The sequence below is a fragment of the Engraulis encrasicolus genome, chromosome 2 (genome assembly GCF_034702125.1).
Source record: "Engraulis encrasicolus isolate BLACKSEA-1 chromosome 2, IST_EnEncr_1.0, whole genome shotgun sequence".
Taxonomy (NCBI): Eukaryota; Metazoa; Chordata; class Actinopteri; order Clupeiformes; family Engraulidae; genus Engraulis; species Engraulis encrasicolus.
This window is the reverse complement of record NC_085858.1, coordinates 22,170,723-22,194,313: the sequence shown is the minus strand read 5'-3', so window position 1 is coordinate 22,194,313 and position 23,591 is coordinate 22,170,723. Positions and strand designations below refer to the sequence as shown.

At 43.7% G+C, this 23,591-nt stretch overlaps 1 protein-coding gene across 1 annotated transcript; it reads right to left on the bottom strand.

Annotated features, from left to right (window-relative positions):
* Nucleotides 1-2,651: 2,651 nt before the first annotated feature.
* Nucleotides 2,652-20,969, bottom strand: evplb (envoplakin b). Its single transcript, XM_063183829.1, has 21 exons — nt 20,826-20,969; nt 18,045-18,144; nt 17,175-17,329; nt 16,748-16,871; nt 15,836-15,958; nt 15,394-15,432; nt 14,699-14,860; nt 14,256-14,363; nt 13,138-13,233; nt 12,729-12,839; nt 11,841-11,987; nt 11,264-11,418; nt 10,507-10,777; nt 10,234-10,400; nt 9,321-9,459; nt 8,686-8,879; nt 8,109-8,259; nt 7,733-7,816; nt 7,413-7,511; nt 7,230-7,322; nt 2,652-6,951 (listed from the first exon to the last, which is right to left on the bottom strand). Exons 1-21 carry the CDS (start codon nt 20,867-20,869, stop codon nt 3,472-3,474), a joined length of 6,042 nt encoding a protein of 2,013 aa, XP_063039899.1. The 5' UTR covers nt 20,870-20,969; the 3' UTR covers nt 2,652-3,471.
* Between the last annotated feature and the right edge of the window lie 2,622 nt (nt 20,970-23,591).

Here is a 23,591-nt window from a genome sequence, read left to right as displayed (position 1 = left end):
TTTTTGTATTTTGATGTTAAGATATGCAAATGAGGGCATGAATGATCAATTATGCATTAATTTGCATACACACGAAATCAGCTTTGCATGGTAAAACAGACTCCAAATTATTTTTCTGTGGGTAAAATATGTGTATTTCAGGGTTGAGTTAGTGAAAACCTTTTGAGGACCCTGGTCAAGAGGCAGTACCGTAGATGGATGAATTAGGTGTTTCATGCTAAACAGCCGTAGCTTACTCTATGCATAATCTATCGATCGTGATAACATGAATCAATAATTTGCATCCCTCACCACACCATTTAAAAAGTTTTGGGGGGACCTTATCTTACTACACAACAAAAATAAACCATTCACAGTTCATAAGGATGAATACTAAGAAAATAATGAGGCTGAAGAGTCTCTCAAAACAGAATATGGAGATGGTGAAGGCTATGTGGTTCTAAATGTGTTTACATGTGTGCGCTTGCTTACACAATGGTAGGCCTATACAATAGTTAATGGATTGGCTCTCAGTAATTCATAACAAACGTGTTCTATCAGGCTCAGGTTAGGACTCTGTGCTCTATGCCAGTCAGGTTTATCCACACCGACCATACTCTGTCATTCAGGTGTGTGTGCACCAATGCACAAACAAGGTACAAGGTACATAGTCATGTTGTGAGAGGAAGGGGCCTTCTCCAAACTGTTTCTTCAAGGTTGGGAGCATGGAATTGTTCAAAATGTTTTGGTATCCTGAAGCATTCAAAGTTCATCTCACCGGAACAAAGGGGCCAAGGCCAACTCCAAAACAATCCCACATCATAATTTCTCATGCACCAAATGTCATTCTTTGCACAATGCAGTCCGAAATTGACCCTTTTCCTGGCATCCTCCAAAACCCAGACTTGTCCATCAGATTGCCAGATGGAAAAGCCTGTTTATCATTCCAAAGAACCCCAGAAGTCTACAACAATCTAGAGTCCAGTGTCAGTGTGCTTTACACCATTGCATCTGGGGCTTCGCTTAGCACTTGATGATACATGACTTGGGTGTAGCTTTTTGGCCATGGAAACCCATTCCATGAAGCACTCTGCACACTGTATTTGGGCTAATCTGAAGGTCACATGAAGTTTGGGGCTCTTTAGCAATCAACTCTATTCGATGACATCTTTGCATTATGTCCTTCTCAGTCAGTTTATGTGGCCTACCACTTCAGTATGGCTGAGCTGTTGTTCCCAGTGTCCATTTTCTTATAATAAAGCTGATAGTTGATTGTGGCATACATATAAATGAGAACATTTCACAACTGAATTCGCAACACAGGTGCCATTCTATGAGAATAGAATTCACACATGAATTCACTGAGCTCCAGAGAGCAGCCCATTTGTTCAGCATCTTAGCAGTAGTAGGTATTGAAAGTGTACTACAATCAGATTTTGTTCCAAAACGTTCCGCTACTATATATGATATTTAAGAATTTAAAGCCCTTCCTCCAACCAGTAAAATTACTCTTGTATAGCTATGTTGTGTTTGGATAAACAAGCATGCTGTAAATAGTTATTCTACACTGCATATCTTCATGCTGTATACAAACTATGCAGTAGGCTATGTAATACACTGTATATAATATTGTATGGGGTAACTCCTTAATCTATCTGAACATCTTCTTGACCAGGTTCCTCATAGGGTTGTCACTAACTCAACCCTGAAATATACATATTTTACCCACAGAAAAATAATTTTGAGTCTGGTTATACCATGCAAAGCTGATTTCGTGTGTGTGTGTGTAAATTAGTGCATAATTGATCATTCATGCCCTCATTTGTATATCTTAACATCAAAATACAAAAAACATTCAATACATTTTTTTCTTCTCCTATCATCAGTAATGAACTGAGAAAGTTTCAAGGTGATATCTATGATTTAAGTTTTTTTTGCCTATTCACCTATAGTAGTCCTACCCTGACAATATATTTATGCTAATTATGCAAATTGCCCAAAGTGCAACTTTGGGCAACCAAGCTAAATGTCCTTCATTTGACCTATAGATGACATTTCTGCAACAAAACTTTAGGGTACTCAACATTTCTGGGTTCATGAAATCACGACTAGACTAAATATGATGATGATGATGATGATGATTGATGGTGCTGCTGTGATGATGATTTAATTTAATGAGTTCATGTGTGTAGTCAGTTAGAGGGCATAGCTTGGCTCATTTTGTTTCTGTTTTATTGTTTTACACTCAGCCCTGCATAGCTTTTATGTTCAAATATATTCAACATTTTAATGCCATGAAATGCATTATGTTTGAAAACTGTTGGTGTTTTACAGTAGACCGAGGCCTAGCCTAAATAACCAGTGTCACTCATTCTGCTGATAGACCAGGGGTTCCCAAACCTTACCTTGACAAGGCCCCCTATATAGGCCTACCGGTAGGTTCCAGCCAAGGCCCCCCTTACATGCGTCGCGCCACACTACTTTTTCCCCCTGTGTATCCCCTTTCACAACCATAGTGTAGGACCTGTGAGCCAGTGTATCACTAGGATAAAATCAATAACAATACAGTATTGTTAAGGTTTTTTTGTGTGTCACTCAGTTAATGTGCTATACTTTTCCTGCGATTCTGCTGCCCCCCTAGTACTTCCTCGCGGCATCCCCAAGGGTCCCTGGCCCCCACTTTGAAAACCACTGTGATAGACTATATTATTTGACATGACACTATTACATCACCTGACACTTTTCTCCATAGCGATTTAGTTATTCACCCCAGACTACCTAAAAACAGGGCTTAATATGCAAAATGGCGAACTACCACTTTAAGTACAGTGTGTTGGTTACAGTCCCTGGATCATTGTTGGGTTAGGTGCCTTGCTCAAAGGGTAGGGGGCTGGAAGGGTCGGATACGAACCTGTAACCCTGCAATCTAAAGCCCATCTAGGCCATGGCTAATATCATTAATAATATTATACATTATTTGGGATATGTGTACGGACTGAAGATATGTCATTGCCAAAAGGGAACCACCATAGGCCTAACTGAATGTAAGGTTGTGTATTACTGATGTGACTGAAATACTCATTGTAGTTCACATAGTAAATTGCACAGGCATTTGATTTTATTTCAAATGAGCTACTTTAATATGGTTCAGAACATTACAGCCAACAATATAATTGAAAAAGTGTGTGGTAAGATAGAAATGTAAGAAAAAAGACATATATATTTAAGTTTCCATTTCATTCAATAATTCGGATAACAATCCAGACTGGACAGTGATAGGAAATAAAGCCCAGCACAACAGCACAGCACCTCCTTCACGCTGAATCATAGTGAATATATATGTTATTACATTCAAAGTAAAAGTTAAAAATGGTTTTGTGTTAAGCATTCAGAAAAAAGGTGTACTGTATGTATCAATGTTAAACCTTCATCACCATTTTTCACTTGTAAATCTTAGCTGCAGGCGAAATGACACACTTTTTTCTGCCTAACCTACACCCGAGAGTAGTTATGGTTAGAGTAAGACGGAGTATTGTCAGCACCGGTGGATGCTGCAGGTAAGAGTAAGAGTCCATTGATGGGGTCCTTCTTGCAACGATCCATTGCTTCCTGCAAGGTGATCTTCTCCTTCGTGACGGGGTCCACCAATACCTTATGGTGCTTGGACTCATCCTGCAGCTCCTTTGCTGTCATGTCATCAATGATATCAGTGCCGATGGCTTCTGAGATAGGGATGCGGCCAGCCTTGTTTGGGTCTACCAGCCCTCCTGTGACGTGCTGTGATTCCATGTACCACAGGGCACTCTCCTCTGGGATCCAGCCCTTCTGGGCGGCCTGGCCTACGGACAGGCGCCCCTTGGTCACGGGGTCTTCCACCCCGGTGAAGGCCTTCTGGGCGTTGAGCAGCTGATGCATCTGACTCTTGTCAATGAGGCCGTACTGCACCGCCTTGTGGACCGAGAAGCGGTCCTTCTTGTTGAGGTCCACGATGCCTCCGGTGGCGGCCTGGGCTTCCAGCAACTTCAGACCCGTCTCGTGGTCGATCAGCTTCCGGGTCATAGCGCTGCGCACCGACATGCGGCTGTTCGTTGTGACGTCGATGACGCCGGAGATGGGGAAGTGCTCCTCTGGATTGGCGGGGTTGATCAGGGTGTTGAGGCTGCCGTTAGACTGAGATCTGTTGAATAAGCCACTGGAGGTGGGGCTGGAGTAGGTGGGGCTGTAAGTCGGTGAGTTTAAGTCAGGAGTGGATTTGGAGAGGGACCTCAGCAGGCTGGGGGGTTTCTTCTCTCCCGCCACTAAGAGGGCAAACTCAGATATGGGCATCTTGCCGTCTTTGTAGAGCTGCAGGTCGTACTGGGTCAGCCTTCCAGCTTTCAGTGCTTCCGTGATGGAGTACTGCTTGCCACTCTTGCGGTCCCGCAGCACAGACGTGTCTGTGATGTCACTGCCCTCTGTGGTGATCTCCTCCCAGTTGCATTCAAGTTCCTGGAGATGCATGTACTGATTGCGATCAATCAGACCTAACACGTAGGCGTCGTACGGTGACATGTCCTTTCCGGTCTCTGGATCGAGGATGGTGATTCTGGTGGACACGTTGGTTTCCCTCGTGTGGGTCTCGTTGTGGTCCTCGTTCTTCAGGGTACCTTGCAGCTCCATGATGGTGATGTCCCTCTTGTGGATCGTTTCCTTCTCGTCCGAAATGTCCTTCTCCAGACGCAGCACCTCAGACTCCATTTTAATGCTCTTCTGCCTGGTCTGCTGGTTTCTCTCGCTGAGTAGTCGGGACTGCTGCTGGAAGGAGATGGTGGTGGTCTCTTTATCGCTCTCCAGCCTCCTCAGCTCATCCAAGAGATTGTCTTTCTCCCTCTGCAGATTGTCCCTCTTCAGGGTCACAGTAGTCTCTTCCTGGGATGACGATGACCTTGATGTGTGCAGTCGTGTTAGTCTGGTATTGAGACGCTCTAGTTCTTCCTCCACGTCACGTCTGGCATTCTTCGCCTGGGACACCTGAGACCTGTAATCAGATCTCTCAGCTTCTTGAGTTGGATCTTTTTCGACTCTTATCACCTCTTTGTATACGATCTTCTCCAGTGATTTCTCTTTCCTCAAGATGTCCAACTTGATTTGTAGGTTTCTGATGTCTCTCTCCAAGCGAGAAATTAGATTTTCTTCTTTTTCCATATCCACACGTGACCCAGTAATCAGCACATCTAGTTTGGGATCACGTTCCACTTTAAGAATCTCCTTTATTACAATTCTTTCTTCAACTGGGGCTGGGGCATGTTCAAGCTCATAGATTTTATTTTTGATCTGTCTTAACTCTGTCTCAACCAAGATCTTCTTCTGACGGTCGTCCATCTCTGCCAGTTGCCGTTCCTTCTCTAGAACTAAGGCCCTTAGGTCCTTCACTTCCAACTCCAACCTCCTGCGGGCTTTCAGCTCATCATCCATATTTCTGCTCAGCCTCTCATGCTCCATGATTTGCCTCGGGTCCTTCTCAAGACGCAGCACTTCCTGAAGGACGATCTTCTCCTCTGGTTTCTGCCTCTCGAGCAAGAGGTATTTGTGCTGAAGGTCAAACACAGCCTCTTCCACATGACGGCGCTGTTGAGTTTCATCGCGGACATCTCTCCTCAGTCGGTCAGCCTCCTTCTCCAACAGTGGGTCGTTCTCGTACTTGATTACTTCCTTGTTCACAAGGTTTGTGGTCACCTTTGATTTCTCAGTCTTCAGGTCATCCCTCTGGCTGCTCAAGATGCCGACTTTGGTGTGGGTCGTTTCGTATCGGGTCCTCAGCAGAGTGAGCTGGTCGTTCAGCCTTTGCATCTCCCTGACGATCTCGGGGCTCCTCTCCTCCTTGACCACCTCCTGGGTTACCTCTTTGTACTCGACCTTGGGCTTCTGGGAGCGCAGTGTGTACAGCTCTGTGTTGATCACCTCCATCTCCCTCTCCAGGTCCGTGCGACGGCGACCGGACTGCTGGATGTCCCTTTTCAGCCGCCTCAGCTCCACCTCTGTGTCCGGGTCCACTCTGTAGATCTCGTTGATGATCTCTTTCACCTCCATCCTTGGTTTCAGTTTTTGCTCTTCGCTGTAGCGGAGCCTGAGAGTGGTGATTTCCTTCAGCAGGTCATTGGTGTCCTGCATCTGTCTGTTGAGGCTGTTGTGGAGAGTTTTGGACTCGCTCAGCATCTCTGGGTCTTGCTCCACTTTAGTGACTTCCTTGGTTATGATCTTCGGCTGCACTGTTGGGATGATCCTCTCGAGTGTGTTGATCTTGCTCCTTGTCTGAAAAATATCGTCATTCAAGCCCTTGCACCTGGCCTGCTCGTCTGCGATATCATTCTGGAATCCATAAACTGCTTTGAGCATGACTGGATCCTTTTCAAGTCTAATCACTTCCTTCTTTACGACCCTTTCCCTGATGGTTGGTCTCTTCTGCTCCAAGGTGGTGATGGTGGTGTGGAGCTGCAGCGACTCTCTGTGGCGGACGGTGACCTCATCTCTGAGCCTGCGCATTTCCTCTCTTATCCTCTCCATCTCCTTGTCCAGTTGGGGGTCTTTCTCATATTCGGTGACCACCTTGGTCACCATTTTGGGTTCGATGCTCGCCAGCTCGCGTTCCAGGCGAAGGATCTTCTGCTTCATGACGTCAATCTCGGTGTGGGTGCCCGTGCGCTTCTTAGACTCTTCGCCGACCTTCTTCTTTAGGGCTTCGATCTCCGCCTCCAGCTTGGGGTCGCGGTAGTACTGCACGATCTCTTTCTCCTCCAGGCGCTCCACACCTCGTCTGCTCCGCAGGGACTGCAGCCTCTTCTGGTAGATCTCCAGGTCGTTCTCGGTGTGTGTGCGCCTGTTGATCTCGTCCCCGAGTTCCCTCTTCAGGCCGTCCACCTCCACCTGGTTCCTCTGCTGACTCTGCATCTGCATCTGCTGCTTCACCACAACGCGGCTCACGACCTCGTCGTTCTGAGGGCAAGAAGTAAATGTGGCACATTACGTCAGGGCAAACATGGCACTAGATCATTGTTGTTTTACGGTCAAGAGTTAACATGCATTGACCATTGCCATGGTTATATGACGGCTAATAATATTAACTACAGTATATTTCTATAACACCCTGGTTAAAAGTTAATATTCTCTAATGTTGTTTCTGTAACGGCAATAACTTTATGTTTAAAGCACAATTAATGCAATATTTAGCTCAAAGTGCCTCAAAGTAGTGTGGCAATATTTTAGGATGATACCTTATTGATGATGTTTTTGGCCACATCCATTTGCTTAAGCTGCTGTTCATTCTCTGCAAGAACCTCAGAGTAAAGATTCACCACATCCTTTTCCTGTAAGAATAAAGAATGGTATTAATATCAATATACAGACTCAGGATGGTCTAGTACAGTGTGTAAAAGCTCATCCTGGCAGTTGTCTACCTTCTGCTGCACGGCATCGAGGAGGTCAAAGCGGTCTTCCTCTGGTTCCTCTGGGATGTTCAGAATATGACGGTACTTTTGCGTGTTTGCATCATATTCCTGTGGATCACAAAAATTTGTATGAAAAGTGTGAAATTAAGTACAATTACTTAATTGACAAGTAATACAAGAAACAATTGCCCGTGATTATGTTGGAGGGCTATGATCTTTGGTAGTTGAATTAGTTATTGATTGATACATTTATTGGCAAATGGCGCTTGAATTTCTATAGTGCATTCCATTAGAAAAGTTTTCTGCATTTTGGTTAAATGGCTACTCACACTCAGGAGTTTTTGCAGATCGTCTGCCAGCAACGCTACGCGATCCACATCGTCTTCTTTTCTCTTTATGTCCTCCACTACCCTCTGTAGGAATACAAGCACATGCAATTTCACCTTGAAATCAACATTTCGTTTTTTATATTTGTATGGCTTTTTTACCTTTATTAATGATAGGACAGTGAGGAAATGAGTGTGGAGAGAGACGGGGAAGGAGTAGCAAATGACCCGGGCCAGAATCAAACCCGGGTCGCCGGCGTATTAGCCCAGTGCCGTACAATTAGGCCACAGTAGATCTTCTTAACAAAGTTACTAGGTCTTGCGCTCAGTGAGAATGATGGGACATGTGATTCAGCAGGTGCGTGTACGCTCATCATACCTTCTGAGAGTTCTGTTTGGTTTTGATTTGAACAAGGTCATCATCAGCCTGTAGCTTGTTGTTGGGCATGTTTATCAAGAAGGCGTTCAGAGATTTGACAGTTGTCTGGAAGTCCTGGTTCTTCTTGCCTATATCCTGCAACTGACTAGACCTGTGGAGAGATAAGGTGATGCACCGGCAACCACATTTAATATGGCGGCATTAAAGGAACAGTCCAGCCTTTTTTGATTTTCACATATTTGCAGTATTTCCATTGCCTGGTTACCACCAGACCTAATCACAAGTGAGATTCTTTCAGATCGGAATGATTGTGCAGAACTAAAGGCAGTATGGGAGTTCCCAGGCTAGTATTACCAAGTATTACACATGAATGTGCATGTCATTTTCTTCTCAGTGTGTTCAGTTATTAGACTGAAGGTAAATGTTGCCATTGATCACAGGACAGGTGTTATTATTATCATGATGTTGGGTGTGGGGCTTATGGTGAGGTAAGGAGGGAGAGGGCATTTGGAGGTGTTTCTTCTAAAAAAGGAACCACTGATGTAGAAGAAGTATTTGATAGTTCCATGTGGCTGACCTCTGTTGCAGCTGATTGTTGAGGTTGGCAAAGCGGTTCTTCAGGCGTTTGACGACTCCCTCCTGCCGGCGCAGGTCGGGGCAGTACTCCTGGTGGTTCTTCTGCAGGGAGCTGCACAGCTGGCCGGTGCTCTCAAGGTCCCTGTCCAGTTTCAGCATGTCATCCTTTCTGCCCGTCACATCTTTTTGGATGGCCTACAGAGTTTAAAAAATAAAGAAAATGGGGTGTCAATATTTCAGAGTAAATGTACTTACATAAATCCAGATACTAAAATACTTACAACACTGTGCAAAGAGTCAATTTCTCTAACACTGGAGTCAAAGGTCAGTGGCGTCAAAGGTCAGTGTTGCTTTTAATATAACAATAAACAACATAGAGCAGAATTAACTGTGAAAAATGTTACATTGACCAAAGAGTAAAATGAATTCTATTTTCAAGTGGGACCAAATGTTATCTGAAAGAGAGTTAATTTCAACTCTTTAAGAATCACATTTACACCGGTATGTTAACTGTATTCAAAGGGGAAAAGAGTGATCCAGTGAGCCGTAGTCACGCCATGCTTGAGTTGAGTGTTGAGATTAGTGATAGTGAGTGATAGTGAAGAGGTTGTGGAGTGTTTCTCTGCTCCGGCTCACCTGAACTTCCTGGGTGCGTGTCTCGATGGCATTGGGTTCATCAGGAATGGTGTCAGTCTTCACAAGGCGATTCTCAAATCCACTCAGCATCGTGTCCACCTTCTTAATCTGGCCCTCCAAGAACATGGTTGCATTGGCCCTGAAATGAAACGTGAACAGGTGTTTTATTAAAACATGTCTGCCCTTATTTCATTTAGAAGAATACGTCAGAGTAGGTAAGCGACTGCAAGACCCTGGATCCCTACCGTGTACTTTGAAAAGAATGATTAAAAAGTAAGTTAGTCACAACTTAATTTGTCCCCATGGGCAATTGTATTTGCAGCACACTTGCTGTCACTAGACATGTGACATAAACGGGCATATCAAACAAATGATTACAAATGCAGCATCTCATGCATCCATCCACCTCTGCATGCATAAAGGGGCGTGCTATTGTAACCTGTAGTAACCTTTTGCATGTAGAAAACTGGCATCACATCCCATAAATGACTGGTGACATTTCAGAACCCACTGCTGTCAGTCAAGGTTAATTATATGTTAAAAAAGCAGACCATTGCGTATGTTATGTTGTGTGAGCAGACCGATACAGACAGAACAATTACCCTAATTGTCATACTCTCAGACTTCCTATTTAGGGCAGAGATAACAAATTCTTGATGACAAATGTTTTTTTGCCAGTCATTTACAGATGTGGACAAACAGGTTTGACAAAGTAAAAGCCTGCCGACAGAATTCCTTCTGCCTGTACCTAGGGTTACACAATATTTGCTTTGCTGAATAGTTGTGCCAGTTCACTTGGTCCATTACATTGGCTGAAATGAATATAGCGTTTTTGCTTTCTGAAGCTGAACCTTTCGGTCATTTGTAATGTTAACTTTATATTTCATAAACAATATAGGCTACTTCAACTCACTTTTTCTTGTAGGTGTTGGCAAGATTGGTGACATTGTCCATCTTGTTGTTGACGGCACTCAGCTTGGTGGGCAGCGTTGACGAGGCCGTCTGGGCCACCAGGGGCTGCATCTCCCTCTGAATAGCTGCCTTCTCGGCCTCCAAGTGGTTTATCTCTGAGACGCTTTTCTGTGTGACGCACCACAGGGACCATTAATGAACCATCAGCACGGTCAAGTCAACAACCGTGTCACGTTTTTTTTAAACTCCTTTTCACACCTGGACATGTTCTCACCTCGTGATCATCGATTCGCTTTGCCAGATCTTGCGTGGGGTTCTTGCGGTCCAGTGGGGCTCGGAGACGATCTAGGATGCCCTTCTCTGTCTTCACAAGGTCATTATTGACCTTCTCCAGACGGCTGGTGAGGTCCCTTGCCTTTAGCCCGTCGCCCGGCGGGGGAGACGAGACAACGTTGACATTGGCGGTTTTGACTTCCATAATGGGTCTGGAGGGAGCCAGCAGAGCAGTTCTTCTTCTCTTCAGGTCAGCAAGCTGGCCACCCAGACTAGAAAGAAGAAAAGGTTTGGATCAGCACAGGGAATTTGGATGGGTTAATTATTTATTTTCTCAAACAGCAATATAGAGCAGTATAACTTGAAATAGTAAATTAGGATTAAGATGTCCAGGGGCCCCTAGGCTACAGATTGCTGGACGCCCCTTACAGAAGGCAAATTTCTCAACAAAATCATAGTTCAGCGTCTTAATTCTGAGCTAGGAATTAGGAATAAGATATTTGCAGACAAATTAGTTCAATACAGCATCTTGTCCCAATTCTCTACGGCATCTTGTCCCCACACTCTTTGGCCAACCCCCAGGCCTGTGCGTGAATCCAGCCCTGACTTTCTGTGTCACTCTGGTTATCATGAATGTGGTGGTGACCTAAACTGTTTGACTGAGGTGGGTGATTGTGATAGGAATTGCGTGCTGAAGACAGCTGATTAGATTCAATAAATGTCAACCAATGCAATGTTGAGCCAAGCTGATTTCTCACCTGTCCACCTTAGCAATGGCATCCTTGTCTGGAGGCAAGATCAGTAGGATGACAGAAGGCAGTGACTTTGTTACACCACCCATGGTCTCAACATCCCAGGTCTCATCATTGGTGTTGGACTTCAGGGTGAACTTTTCCCCTCTCTTGGCTGAGGTCTGCAACAAAGGACACGTGTTTAAGCCAGGGGACGTTGACTGAGAGAGATTTAAAAGAGGTTGTCCATTCACAGAAGGCCTGCACAGAGCACTATTACACTATATTTATGAATGTTTCTGTATCAAGGCCAGTAAAAGGTAAAACGCCACTGTGACTGAGCCCCGACCAAGACTGGCCATCCCCATTATATCAAGTGCGATGTCAAAACATAAAGTATCACAGATGACGTCACACCAATACAATGTGCGTGCGCGCACACACACACACACACACGGACACGGAAGTCCAGGAAGTAATTGAAACTTAAAAAAAATGTGCTGCATTTATTACGCCATTTGCCAAATTAATTATTGAATTGTTCTGCCCAGCATCGCCATGCACTGTCGAATCGATTATTGTCGACCACTACTAAGTGCAGTACCTTGTCAGTGGTCCAGTCACACAGGGCGACCACCGGGGCCTTCTTGGCGGGCCGGGTGCGGCGGAGGGGGAGAGGAGCGATGGAGGTGCTCAGCTCCCTCAGGTCGGCCAGCCGCTGCTCGTTCCTCTCCACAGCCCTCTCCTCTCCCTGGGGCAACGGGGAGACGTGTCACATTACATTACACTTAGCTGATGCCTTTATCCAAAGCAACTTACAGTTATTATAGCAGCCTATACAGTATGCAGCGTATACGTAGCATTAACCTTAAATGGCTTAAACACATGGTCACATTCAGGCTAGATTATGATGAATAGACCACAAGCTGTTCAAACCATTCAAATCTCAAACCATTTTCTTGGTTATTGGATTGTAATGTTGCCATCTAACGTAACTAGATATTTTCAAATACCAAGGTCAAATACTGTGTGCTGTACTGCATACTGTACATTTAGAATGCTTCAAACACTTCAGTCAAACTCCTACGTTTGTTTTCATTAATCACTGCCTTGAGGATAAGGGTGGTGTATACAGATTGAATTTATCATTGTTGATCATATATCGATTTTTCATCATAGATACATTTTGCATTACTGAAACGAACACCGAGTACATGACCTCTGTGTCAGAGAGAGTAGAGAGAGAGAGGTTCCATTGGCCCATTGTTTCCGGGTTCTATTATTGCAAGGAGGAGGGGGGAAATGTTTCAGATTTTAGGCAGAACTAAGGACTGTTCTATTCAATGCTAGGAGTATTATGACACGCCCCTTTAGGCAGACCGGAACCTGGTCATGTTAGGTGCCCACAGCAACCTATTACATTGGCATATCTCTATATACTTAAAGGATCTCTGCCTGTGTCCTCAATGGTAGTTACGGCCATGCGTCTGACCTCTATGTGCATCTGCCTCTCCAGGTTGCTCATGCTCTCCAGCTGCTTGGGCTCCATGGTGGAGTTGATCCTCTTCAGGGACTCCGAGAAGGTCTCCATATCCAGCTGATACTGTAAACAAGGCAAGCCCCATTGAACACCGTGGCAATATTGACAACATTACATTTGGAAAATTTAGATGAGATAGATCACTTTTTTGGTCCCCAAAGTTAGATTTGATTTGCAGTCACGTGATCTCCATTCATACCAAAACATTCAGAACATTTATGACACACATGACGTACTACAAGCATTCCACACAGAACATTTAGACAATACCATCAGTATCCTTGTGCATTGAAAGACATGCCGTCACGTGAATTGACAAGGCTAAAAAAAATATTGTGTATGTATGGTTGTTCATTATTACCCTCTTGTAATCCTCAACGTTGTCCAGATGTGTCTCTTGGCAAATGAGGAGGTTGAGGAATCTCTGCCACTCATTCTGCACCTCGCTGTCCAGGGACTGGGGGACATAGACAAGGTCAGATATTTCCACATCCATTTTATCCCATACTGACTTGTAGCCTCTTACTGCAGATGGGCACGTCGACAGGCCTATTCACTCTTTGCTGAAAACTCAACTACATGATAGCACCATTGCTATGAGGCTCTGCGCGAAGAGGTTGACCGGTTAAGACACAGCCCCTGTTATGAAGTTGCTGTTACCAGAATGGCAATGACCAAGTCGCTATGTAAGACCCCGTGTCATGTAATAGTAGTGTAGTACTATGGTAGTTAAGTCTTTTCAAGGTGTATTACAGCGTTCCACTGGTGGTATTTCGACTTTTATGAAGAAGTTCCTTTGTTGGCAGCTTTTTGGAGTTTTTCAGAAGTCCAGATGCCTTCAACTCAACTCCTTTGACAAAGAGGACCTCAATGATAGAGAATCTTTGCAGACACTTCAACTGTACATGTTTGGTAACATTTTACACCGGTGTCATACACATGACATGAAACTGTCATAAAAGTGTCAAAACAGTGTCATGACACAGTCATGGAGGAGTCATAAATATTATGTCAACATCATAAACGTTTTATGGCCATGAAAAGTTGACATTGTTTGGTCTGTCTTTATTATAACCACATGTTACTTAACCCATTTTGTCCTAAGTCCTTTTTAGGAAAGGGTGCCCTCTGCCTATTAAATCCTAAATATTTCAGCCTCCGAAGCACATACAAACATGAAATGAGTTACATTTAAAAACTATGACCCTCGTTTTGCCTTAGAATGTGTTCATTCAGCTCTAACTTACCCACATTTTTAATAAAACAGCTCAAATCTCAAGAACCTGAATGCAGCGTACATGTGTCTCCAGGACACAATGGGTTAATGGGAACGGTCATGAAATGTTCATGACATTGACATAATGTTTATACCATGTCCATGACACTGCGTTATGACACTGCTATGACACTGCAATGTCATACGTATGATGCCGGCTTCAAGTAAAGCGTAGCCACATATTTTAATGTTGTGCCAAATACCTTTATGAGTGGGCGAGCCGGGTGGCCCGCCACAACAAGATTGTCCGCTTCCTCCTGCAGTCTGGTAGTTTCACCTTCATGCGACAGCAGCCCACTGTTTTTGAATCTCTGAAAACAGACGTACACAGATGTGTGTTGAAGTGATGGCAAAAAATAAAGTCAGCAACACCAAGCTCCAATTTCTCTTATTTAATGTGTAATGTTAACTACACACACATCAAATCTGTGCAATAAATGTCTTTACTGAATGCAACAAGCTTTCGGCCTCTAGACGTTCAGCAACTAAAACCTTTCAGCATTCAGCAAAATCTTTTATTGCTCAAATAGTGCTTAGATCTTTTTTAGTATATCCCTTTATACTAAGTTACCAATAAATCCTGCACCTCCACGACAGATAATCGGTGACCCTCGACTACCCAGAGACAGAGCATCTCTCCTCTCACCTCGTACTCCATGCGCACGCTGGGGGCGTCCACCATGCGGTCGCTCCAGTCGCGGCTGGCGATCTTGTCCTCCTGCTCGCTCAGGTAGGCCAGCTCCTTATTGCAGCCACTCATGTACTCATACAGCGTCGCCAGGTTGTTACGCCGGGCCAGGGAGCTCTCCTGCACATTCACACACACACACACACACACACACACACACACACACACACACACACACACACACACACACACACACACACACACACACACACACACACACACACACACACACAGAGACACAGGTTGTTAGCATGTCTCGAATAATAGGCGCCAGCTTCACCATCATAGAAGTGTTTGAAACACACATACAGACACAAACAGAACGTTTTCATAATTGGGGTGTTTTTGCCACTCCAATTATGGGGGAGCAAAAAAGTTTGTGCCCCCCTTGTTTGGTGCCTATTTTGTGCAGAGTGGTGTTGAGGGAACATGCTAATGCCTGTTAAATGACTGACAGTGCACATACCAAATAATACCAGATTTGACTTTATTTTGGAATGCCATAACTGATACTAATGCTGTTATTCCATGTTTAATTAATAGATAATTATATAGCAGGAAGTAGACATTGTTAAAAGTGTAATGAATGCTAATAATATTCCATTAGAATAAAGTTGCCTGGAAAGGAAGACCACAAGATGATCACTACTCACCAGCAGCTTCGCACACTGTCTCTGAGTGGTTGCTGTGTCCTGTAATGCCAAATGGGATATGAGGACATATGTGAGCTTGAATAGTTATTATCTTCATATTACATCAAAGGTATGGCATACTACAATTTGTTGAATAATGGCTAATGTAAAGAAATCCAAAGATTTGTTTGAAGAACAACTCTTTGTTTTTTTTACATTATTGGCTTTATCTAACTTTGTAGACACTACAAACACAGGCATATATTCAATACAATATACACAGCCTAAAACAACCTAACCCTCCCATAAGAGGTTATAAAGCAGGATATTATGACCAAAAAAACATACAGTTAAACCAATTTAAGTGTGCATCTATTATTCTTTTAAAGGAAATGTCCACGGAAGAAACACCCTCCAATGTTACTAAGCCTTTGATGGGAGGTGGCAACCTAGAGAGACCTACCGCGGAGCTGCCCTTCAGCTGGGTCTTATAGCTCTCGATCTCCTTGTGCAGGATGTTATGGGAGGCGATCTGCTTCTCCACGTCTGAGAGGGTGGGCCCATACTCATCCGACTCCACTAGTCTCTATAGCACCCAAAGACATTCAGATGTAAAGATTAGAATTCACGATGTACGTACCTGGATGTACAATACCTTGGACTAAAGAGCACCTAAACTCAAGAAACCAACAAACTATCTGGAGCACATCATACTCTACAAAAATTAAACTTCACGATTCATGATATTGACTGGTTTTTTGATGAAGTTCTGTTGGCTTATTTGTATGTTTGCAGAGGAGTAGGTGGAGCGCTACTAGTATCCCTCAAAGTCTGCTGGTGCTCTTGGAGGGTGCAGTGTTCAAAAAAGACTGAAGGAAAAAATCCTTGGCCCAGGCACTTCAGTTGATTGAGGAAGTAAAAAAAACCCCTAAACTTTATTATGTGGGCAAATGCATTAAAAACCACCAACACTTATCGGCCCTACAGCCTTCTTCAGGGTATGTAAGAAAAGCAAACAGCTGGCGATAAGGCCGATACACATTGGTGATTTTTGGTTATGGTTTCAGTCGTGTTGATTTGTTTGTTTCGATACCGATTCAGATTCGTCCCCATTGCAGGACAGGGGAAATTTTGAGATCCCAGTTTCTAACTCCACAAAAACAAGGCAAATAGACTTGAAAAAAAATAAAGTGTAACAGTCAAATGTTTGTAAGTGATATTGTAGGCATAGGATTCCACAGCGTGTAGATGTTATGGCGTCAGTGACCCCATGGCCTTGGCGGAGGTCTGCACTCTCTGAGTGCTCCTAGTTTTTACTGCATTTGTAAGTTTGTTGTTGTTTTTTAGTGTGCGTGTAGCAAGAGGTCCACTGTACCTGTTTGTCAGCGAGCACCTGGCCCCAGTCGATCCTGGGCTTGAGCTCCACATCATCCACCTGCTCATACACGTCCCGATAGGAGGCACAGTCCTTAAACCAGCGGTCGTGGAGATTGCTCACGCTGAGAAGAGAAAGGGAGGGAGCCGTGGTGTAATGGTTCGAGAGTTATAAATCAGAGGGTTGCAGGTTCAATCCCCATCCTTACCACCCTTACCACTCCACTCCATGGTTGAAGCGCCCTTGAGCAAGGCATCTTATTTTTTTGTTTTTAATGGATTATCTTGGAAGCGTTTTCATTGCAGTACATGAATTACCAATTACCATTAATTACCAATTAATTACAAATTAATTTACGCGCATTAACTGTGGTTGAAGGCCTACCACTTGACATCTGAGCCCAAAACAACCCCTCATTGACACTCACTCGTTCTCGATCTCGGAGGCCTGCGGGTGGCCGAGCTTCTTGGCCCTGTCCACGTCCAGGAAGAGGTCCTTGAGGAGGCCCTCGGCCTCGGCCAGGTTGTCTGCATTGTCCTTCTGGTGCTTCAGGGGCAGGCCCTTCTGCTCGTTCTGCTTGTCCTGCGGGCCACATTTTACAATACATTACATTACATTACATTCACTTAACTGATGCTTTAACCCAAAGCAACTCACGGTTATTTTAGGTACAGGGCATTGGTTACAGTCCCTGGAGCAATGTGGGGCTAGGTGCCTTGCTCAAGGGCACCTCAGCCATGGAGTGGGATAGGGAGTGGAAATAAGGGATTCAAACATGCAACCCTCTGATCAAAAGCCCATCTCCTTAACCATCAGGCCTACGGCTGCCCACACGCGGAGAGACAGACAGGAAGGGCCGTGGGTGACGTTTTACAACATTCAATGACATGTTCATCGTAGGCTATATGATGCTGGAGGCAGGCATGCTGCTATAGAGGATTTTGATGTAGGTATGCCTGTGCAGTGTTGTGTGTCTGTGTGTGTGTGTGTGAATTATTTTATTTTTGCAGTGTTTATTTTTGCATCTTTTTAAGGTATGCCTGTGCAGTGTGTGTGTGTGTGTGTGCGTTCGCGCGTGTGTGTGAGGGTGCGTGCAAGCCTGCGCGCGTGTGTGTGAGCGTGCGTGCGTGCGCACGAGCATGTGTGTGCGCGTGTGCATGTGCGTGTGTGAGAGAGAGAGTATGTGAGAGAGTCAGTATGCATGGTTGCACACGGATGAGTGTGGGGTTTCAATGGGCTTTTCCACATACAGAACTTGTTTTTTTTTGTTCCATGTGAGAAAGAGAGACTATCTTACCACAGCCAAGAGATCTTCAGCGCGCAAGATATTTTTTTCCACCTGATCGGCATTCCTCTGCATGCGCGCTATCAGGAAAGTCAGTTCGCTGACCTGGTCCCTGTAACACAAGAGAAAGGAGGAAATGTTTGAACAAAATCTGTGCACACACACACAAACACTGCCCTTCACTTGCCCTATCAACATCACACAAGGGTGAATGCATTGTGTTTGCCTAAGGGAAATCAAATGTATTTTTAAATGGATGATTAAAGGTTTTATAATGATCCATTGGAATAAAAGAATGGCGTCATGGAATCACTGACCAAATCGATAACCTCAGCTGTTACTCCTTTGATGTCACTTATAATGACTGCTTTAATGTCACTTATATTGACTGCCTGAAGCTGCAGCATGCAAAAATTGTCAATTAAATTATTTTTAGCGTTTTCTTAGTATTGTTTCATGGACATACACAGGTTGCAAGAATCAGATTTAAAAAAAAACTCCATAAAAAATGTGTCACTAGCAGCAGAGAAAGTAGAGGGTGTGGTGTGGCTTCCTTTCACAAACAAAGCAAATTCTTTTCCTCAAAATTCCAGAAATGACTTTCGTTCGTCACTCAACATAGAGAGCCCGCAGTCACAACTGTTCAGTACTTTTGTAGCTTGCTATTTTTGAGCCATTGTTCTTAAACTTGCCCTGTCATTGTTTGGGTGATTTTGTACAAGATAGTGTCCAAGTGTCTACCTGATAGTCAGAGATTATCTGGGCCTGAGTCTGAGTCTGAGGTGTGAGAAGTTCACCTATGTGGCCTAATCAGACCAGGGGTCTTTAGGGAGCCCTGTTCGGCTAATGTTGAGGTCAAGGGGGGCGTTGGTGGGTCTATGATGAGGTCAAGGGGGCATTTGTTCAAAAAAGGTTAAGAACCACTGCTGTAAATGGTCTCTGAAGAACCTAAAGGTGATTTGAAGAACCCCTGAGGTTCTCTTGGAAGTTCCTCAGAGACCCTTTCGAGATTCCCTTCACAATGGCAAAATGAAGAACTAATGTTCTTTGAGGAATGTTTAATTCATCCGTTTTGGAGACATTTAAAACGTCTCTGTGAGACCTGGGTGTTCTTTCTAGAACTAATTTGGTGACTGTTGCTTCCTCAGGGAACTTTTAGGTTCCCCAACAGACAGTGGCAACTGAAAGTTCTTTGAGAAACTTTTAATTTTTACCGTGCACACTAGAGCCAAATAGAGTGCCCGCACAAACATGGTGAACCTCACTGAAAAGCTACTGTACTGTATTCCATTGGCCACCATGTGTCAAAAAGAAAAAAACACACACAGTGGTAAATAAACTGGTCTTGCGTCTTATCATTGAAGTATTTTGAGTAGGTATACAGAGTCCACATGCGTTGCGGTTGTCAGTTCTGCATCTCCCTATGTGTAATCAGTTTGAGATAAGGCAGTGTCATTCACACTGTGTCAAGGCATGGCACTCACATCACACTGCACACTGTGGTGAGGTACAAAGTAGAAAAGCAGAACACAAAACTCCCGATGAAGACAGAAACAACACTTGAGCAATGTCAAGATTTTTGTCATCGGTTAATCATGAACTTTTATAAGTTGAAATTCTAGCTGTGTCGAAATGGCCATGCTCAAATCTGATCATCTGTTATTGCACCATGTTACTACGCTGGCCTGAGCCCTCTGAGAGGAACCTTTCTGCTAATAACAAAACATCTAATTTGTTATTGTGTGTTGAGCTTTGTATACTACACCCCCCTGAGAGTGGTGTCGGCTAAGGGTTTACCCCCCGCACTTATTGAGGACACCATAGGCCTACTACATCCCCAGTGACAGAAACGGTGACAGTTTATGTAAGCACACACCCTTCAAAGGAATGAATGACAGGAAGTTTGAAGTTTTTTAATGGAGATGATGGACGACTCTGTTAAAAGTGTCTTCACTTTCTATAAAAATCAACTAACTGCAGTAACAGCACACCTTGTCAGAGATTCTAAAAGTACAGTATATAATATCTTATCCAGTCTCTCTGTTTGAAGAGGTTACTGCCCAGATCAATCTGTGATTGGTCAACTCTACTGAAGATCATGCCAAGCGATTGTCATTATGTCATTGCAGCATGGTTTCTATCGGAGTGCCTGTTGACTTAAGGCTTCTGCTTAAGACCCTCTGGGCTTATTATTACCCTGCGTCACAGTGCAACCCATGCCCTTAGTCATCACGCTAATCAGATCTACAGCCACTCCAATGATGAATGGACTAAAAAGAATCAATGTGTCACACCCTGGAAGGGCAACAGTTTCAATATGCAATAGGGAATGTGGGCTTGTCACATCAAAAAGAGTTGTCACATAGAGAATCACATAGGCTACGTGAATCGGCAACACAACCTAGTTTATAATGAAACAAACCAACCACTGTGCCCACAATGAAACTAACAACATATAGCTATTTTTTTCATATCAGAACTTGTTTTGCCATTCATACAGACATAGCTGGCAGAGGTAGGTTAGCTTTGTATGAGAAAGGGCATGTTGGCAGTGTCACGCATACTGCACACGCATACTGCATACTCCACACCCAAAGCAATATTGACATTGATATTAATATAGCCCAATAAAACTGGTACACCGATAGGGCGCACGCGTGCACACACACACACACACACACACACACACACACACACACACACACACACACACACACACACACACACACACACACACACACACACACACACACACACACACACACACAGACACACACATACTTCTGTACTTACTGCGTAACTTTCGCAGGACTGTAGGACTCCTTTTTCTTGAACATCTTTTGTCCGGGGCTGTTCTATAGTATATTCCCTGGTGTGGGGTGTGTGGTGTAGTGGCCGGTGTCCCTCTATCTCCCTCTCTCTTTCTGTTATCCCGTCCCCGTGCTGCGCTCTGCCAGTGTCTAAGCTGCCCACGCCTGTTTAAAAGGGACCTACCTGTCTCTGAGCTCCGCCCCCTGCAACAGGTGCTCTGACACACAGCCAATATGCGCAGACCGGGAGGACCTGTTCCATTCTTCTATTCCTCCTTTCTTTCCCCCTATTCTGACAGGAGGACCTGATTCATTCACCTATTCCTCCTTTTTCCACACTCATTCGGACCTCCCTTTTCTTTCTTTTCTCCATTCCTTTTCTCTTTGGCTCCCTGGTTTTCTCTGTATTTGGCTGGCTCTGATATTATGTGGCTGTTGAGGAAGATGTGTTGAAGTCATGGGTTCCGTTGAGGTAGTTGGGGTAGTAATGCATGTTAGATGTATGATGTTCATTATTCATCATAACTGTTATAGTAAAACCTTGTTTTTTCTTATACTTCAACTTCATCAGAGCCATGAAGACAGAAGCTATACCATCAAAACATTAGGTAACAGATGAAACTTGTACATATCTGAAGTAAAAGACAAACCTAAGCTTTAGTAATGCATGTTGTCAAGGTAATTTAATGCACGCTAATCTGCAACTCCTTTAATGCTCAGAAAAATGTTGATGATGAGGTGAAGATTATCCTGTACATGGTCTGTACAATGTTATGGTTGAGTGTGAACAGAATCACTTGAATTCACATCAAAAAGGAGTGTCGACATTTGGCCATAGGCAAAGAATGCTATTGCACATACTGCTCGTTAAAATATTTGTGACGAAAAAGAGCAGTCCGTTTGAAGTTGTTGTATTGTATTTGGCCCATACATCAAGATAAGGAGCAACACTCCCTCGGTGAGTCACTAAGAGGTTGTTATAGACTTCTAACTTCATCCTGCTGCTCAAAGCCATCCACTACTGAATATTTAGGAAAACAGTAAATGTTTGAGCCCTAACCGATAACTGTTGACTTATAATGATTGCTTATCATTGGTAATCTACAGGTCCCTCTTCTGTTGGGCTGTGCAAAAGCATTAATAAACAGAAAATTGTAAACATTACTCAACAATCATCTAGTATGGCTATTGTTATTATTGTTATTATTAAAGGTACACTGTGCAGGAAATGGTCAAAAAAGGTACTGCAACTATGCTGCTCATTGAAACTGGGCTATCTATTGCCAAATTTGATCTTTACATGAAAGTTTACTGAGTAATAAACAAATATTTTCTAGTATGGCACAAGTAGAGACATTTTTGCAGCTAAAAATGGCTATTTTTGGAAATTTAAAATGGCGGACCATGGAGAAGATCCCCCTCTTCATGTATGAAAAGTGCATTTTTTCCAGTCATAATGAATACTTAGAATTTGATGGTGGTGGTAAGTATTCATGAAAAAGGTAACATTAGTGAATGGGCAGCATTCATTCTGGAAATAAGCAACTAAAAATCTCACACAGTGTCCCTTTAACAGGTAAAAAAACATATATACTGTATATTGTGCACTCCACTGGGTGTGTTAATGATGTGGGGCTTGGCTGGTTGTTCTGTAGACCCTCTTAGTGCAGATGGGGTCACCGGTGGGCCTACTCACTATTTGTTGAAAATACTCAACTACATCATATCAACATTGCTATGACATTACCGAGTGCCTTAAGTAACAGATGAAGACATAGCCATTACAATTTTGGTGTCAGTAAGGTTATAACATATAGGCTCTGTGCAAAGGGGTTAAAGGAGAATTTCGGCCTGTTTGGGTTCATATCACATCTTGGGTGGACCAATGGAAATGGGTGAAAGGGAAAACTGCGAAATGTTTTCATGCGTGCTGCGCAAAGTTGTTCAGTTGCGCCGTTTTCGGTTAAAGCGTGGCCAAGCCATGTTCTTTGAAAGCACACTACAGGGGTTGGACAAAATAATGGAAACACCTCTCATTTTAGAGGGAGAAGGTTCATGGCTCAAGTGGACCAGCCTGTTGGCTGCAACATGATTTCCAAAAATTCCATGCTCCTGGACACGGATGTTAAGGGCACAAAATCCGTGTCCAGGAGCACGGATTTTGACAAAATTCTGTGCTCCTGGACACGGAATTGTTTTCCGTGCTCCTGGACACGGAATTGTTTTCCGTGATGGACACAGATAAGTGCTCTCTCTATAGGCTACTCCCATAGCTCTATGTTTCCACAGTCTTGTGTTTTCTCAGGATTTTTCTAATTTCAAATATTTCCTACTGAAAGGTTAGGGTTATGGATTGTTTTGGTATGGGCACAGCTAGTTTTCTTTCATTCATTATATGAATTTGATAGCCTAGCAACCAACTGGAAAATGTATTTCTCAAAAATATGTCTTTAATGACAGGTTAAGGTTAGGGAATGTTTTGGTCAGGGCACAACTTAAATTGCTATAGCATTATTTTGTTTAGGATTAGCATTTGGTATGTATTTTCTAATGATAGAGTTACACAGTGCTGTGGTAATAGCCTGTAGAAAGCACTTCCGTGTGCCCATCACGGAAAACAATTCCGTGTCCAGGAGCACAGAAAACAATTCTGTGTCCAGGAGCACGGAATTTTAGCAAAATCCGTGCTCCTGGACACGGATTTTGTGTTCTTAACATCCGTGTCCAGGAGCACGGAATTTTGATGGTG

What these genes read in the sequence shown, in the direction of transcription:
- evplb (XM_063183829.1), bottom strand. Translation starts at nt 20,869, where the DNA reads ATGTTCAAGAAAAAGGAGTCCTACAGTCCTGCGAAAGTTACGCA. An exon ending in CGGCTCGCCCACTCATAAAG is followed by an intron (nt 13,234 to 14,255) that starts GTATTTGGCACA and finishes TATGTCCCCCAG; the next exon opens with TCCCTGGACAGCGAGGTGCA. An exon ending in AGAGGCAGATGCACATAGAG is followed by an intron (nt 11,988 to 12,728) that starts GTCAGACGCATG and finishes CCGTTGCCCCAG; the next exon opens with GGAGAGGAGAGGGCTGTGGA.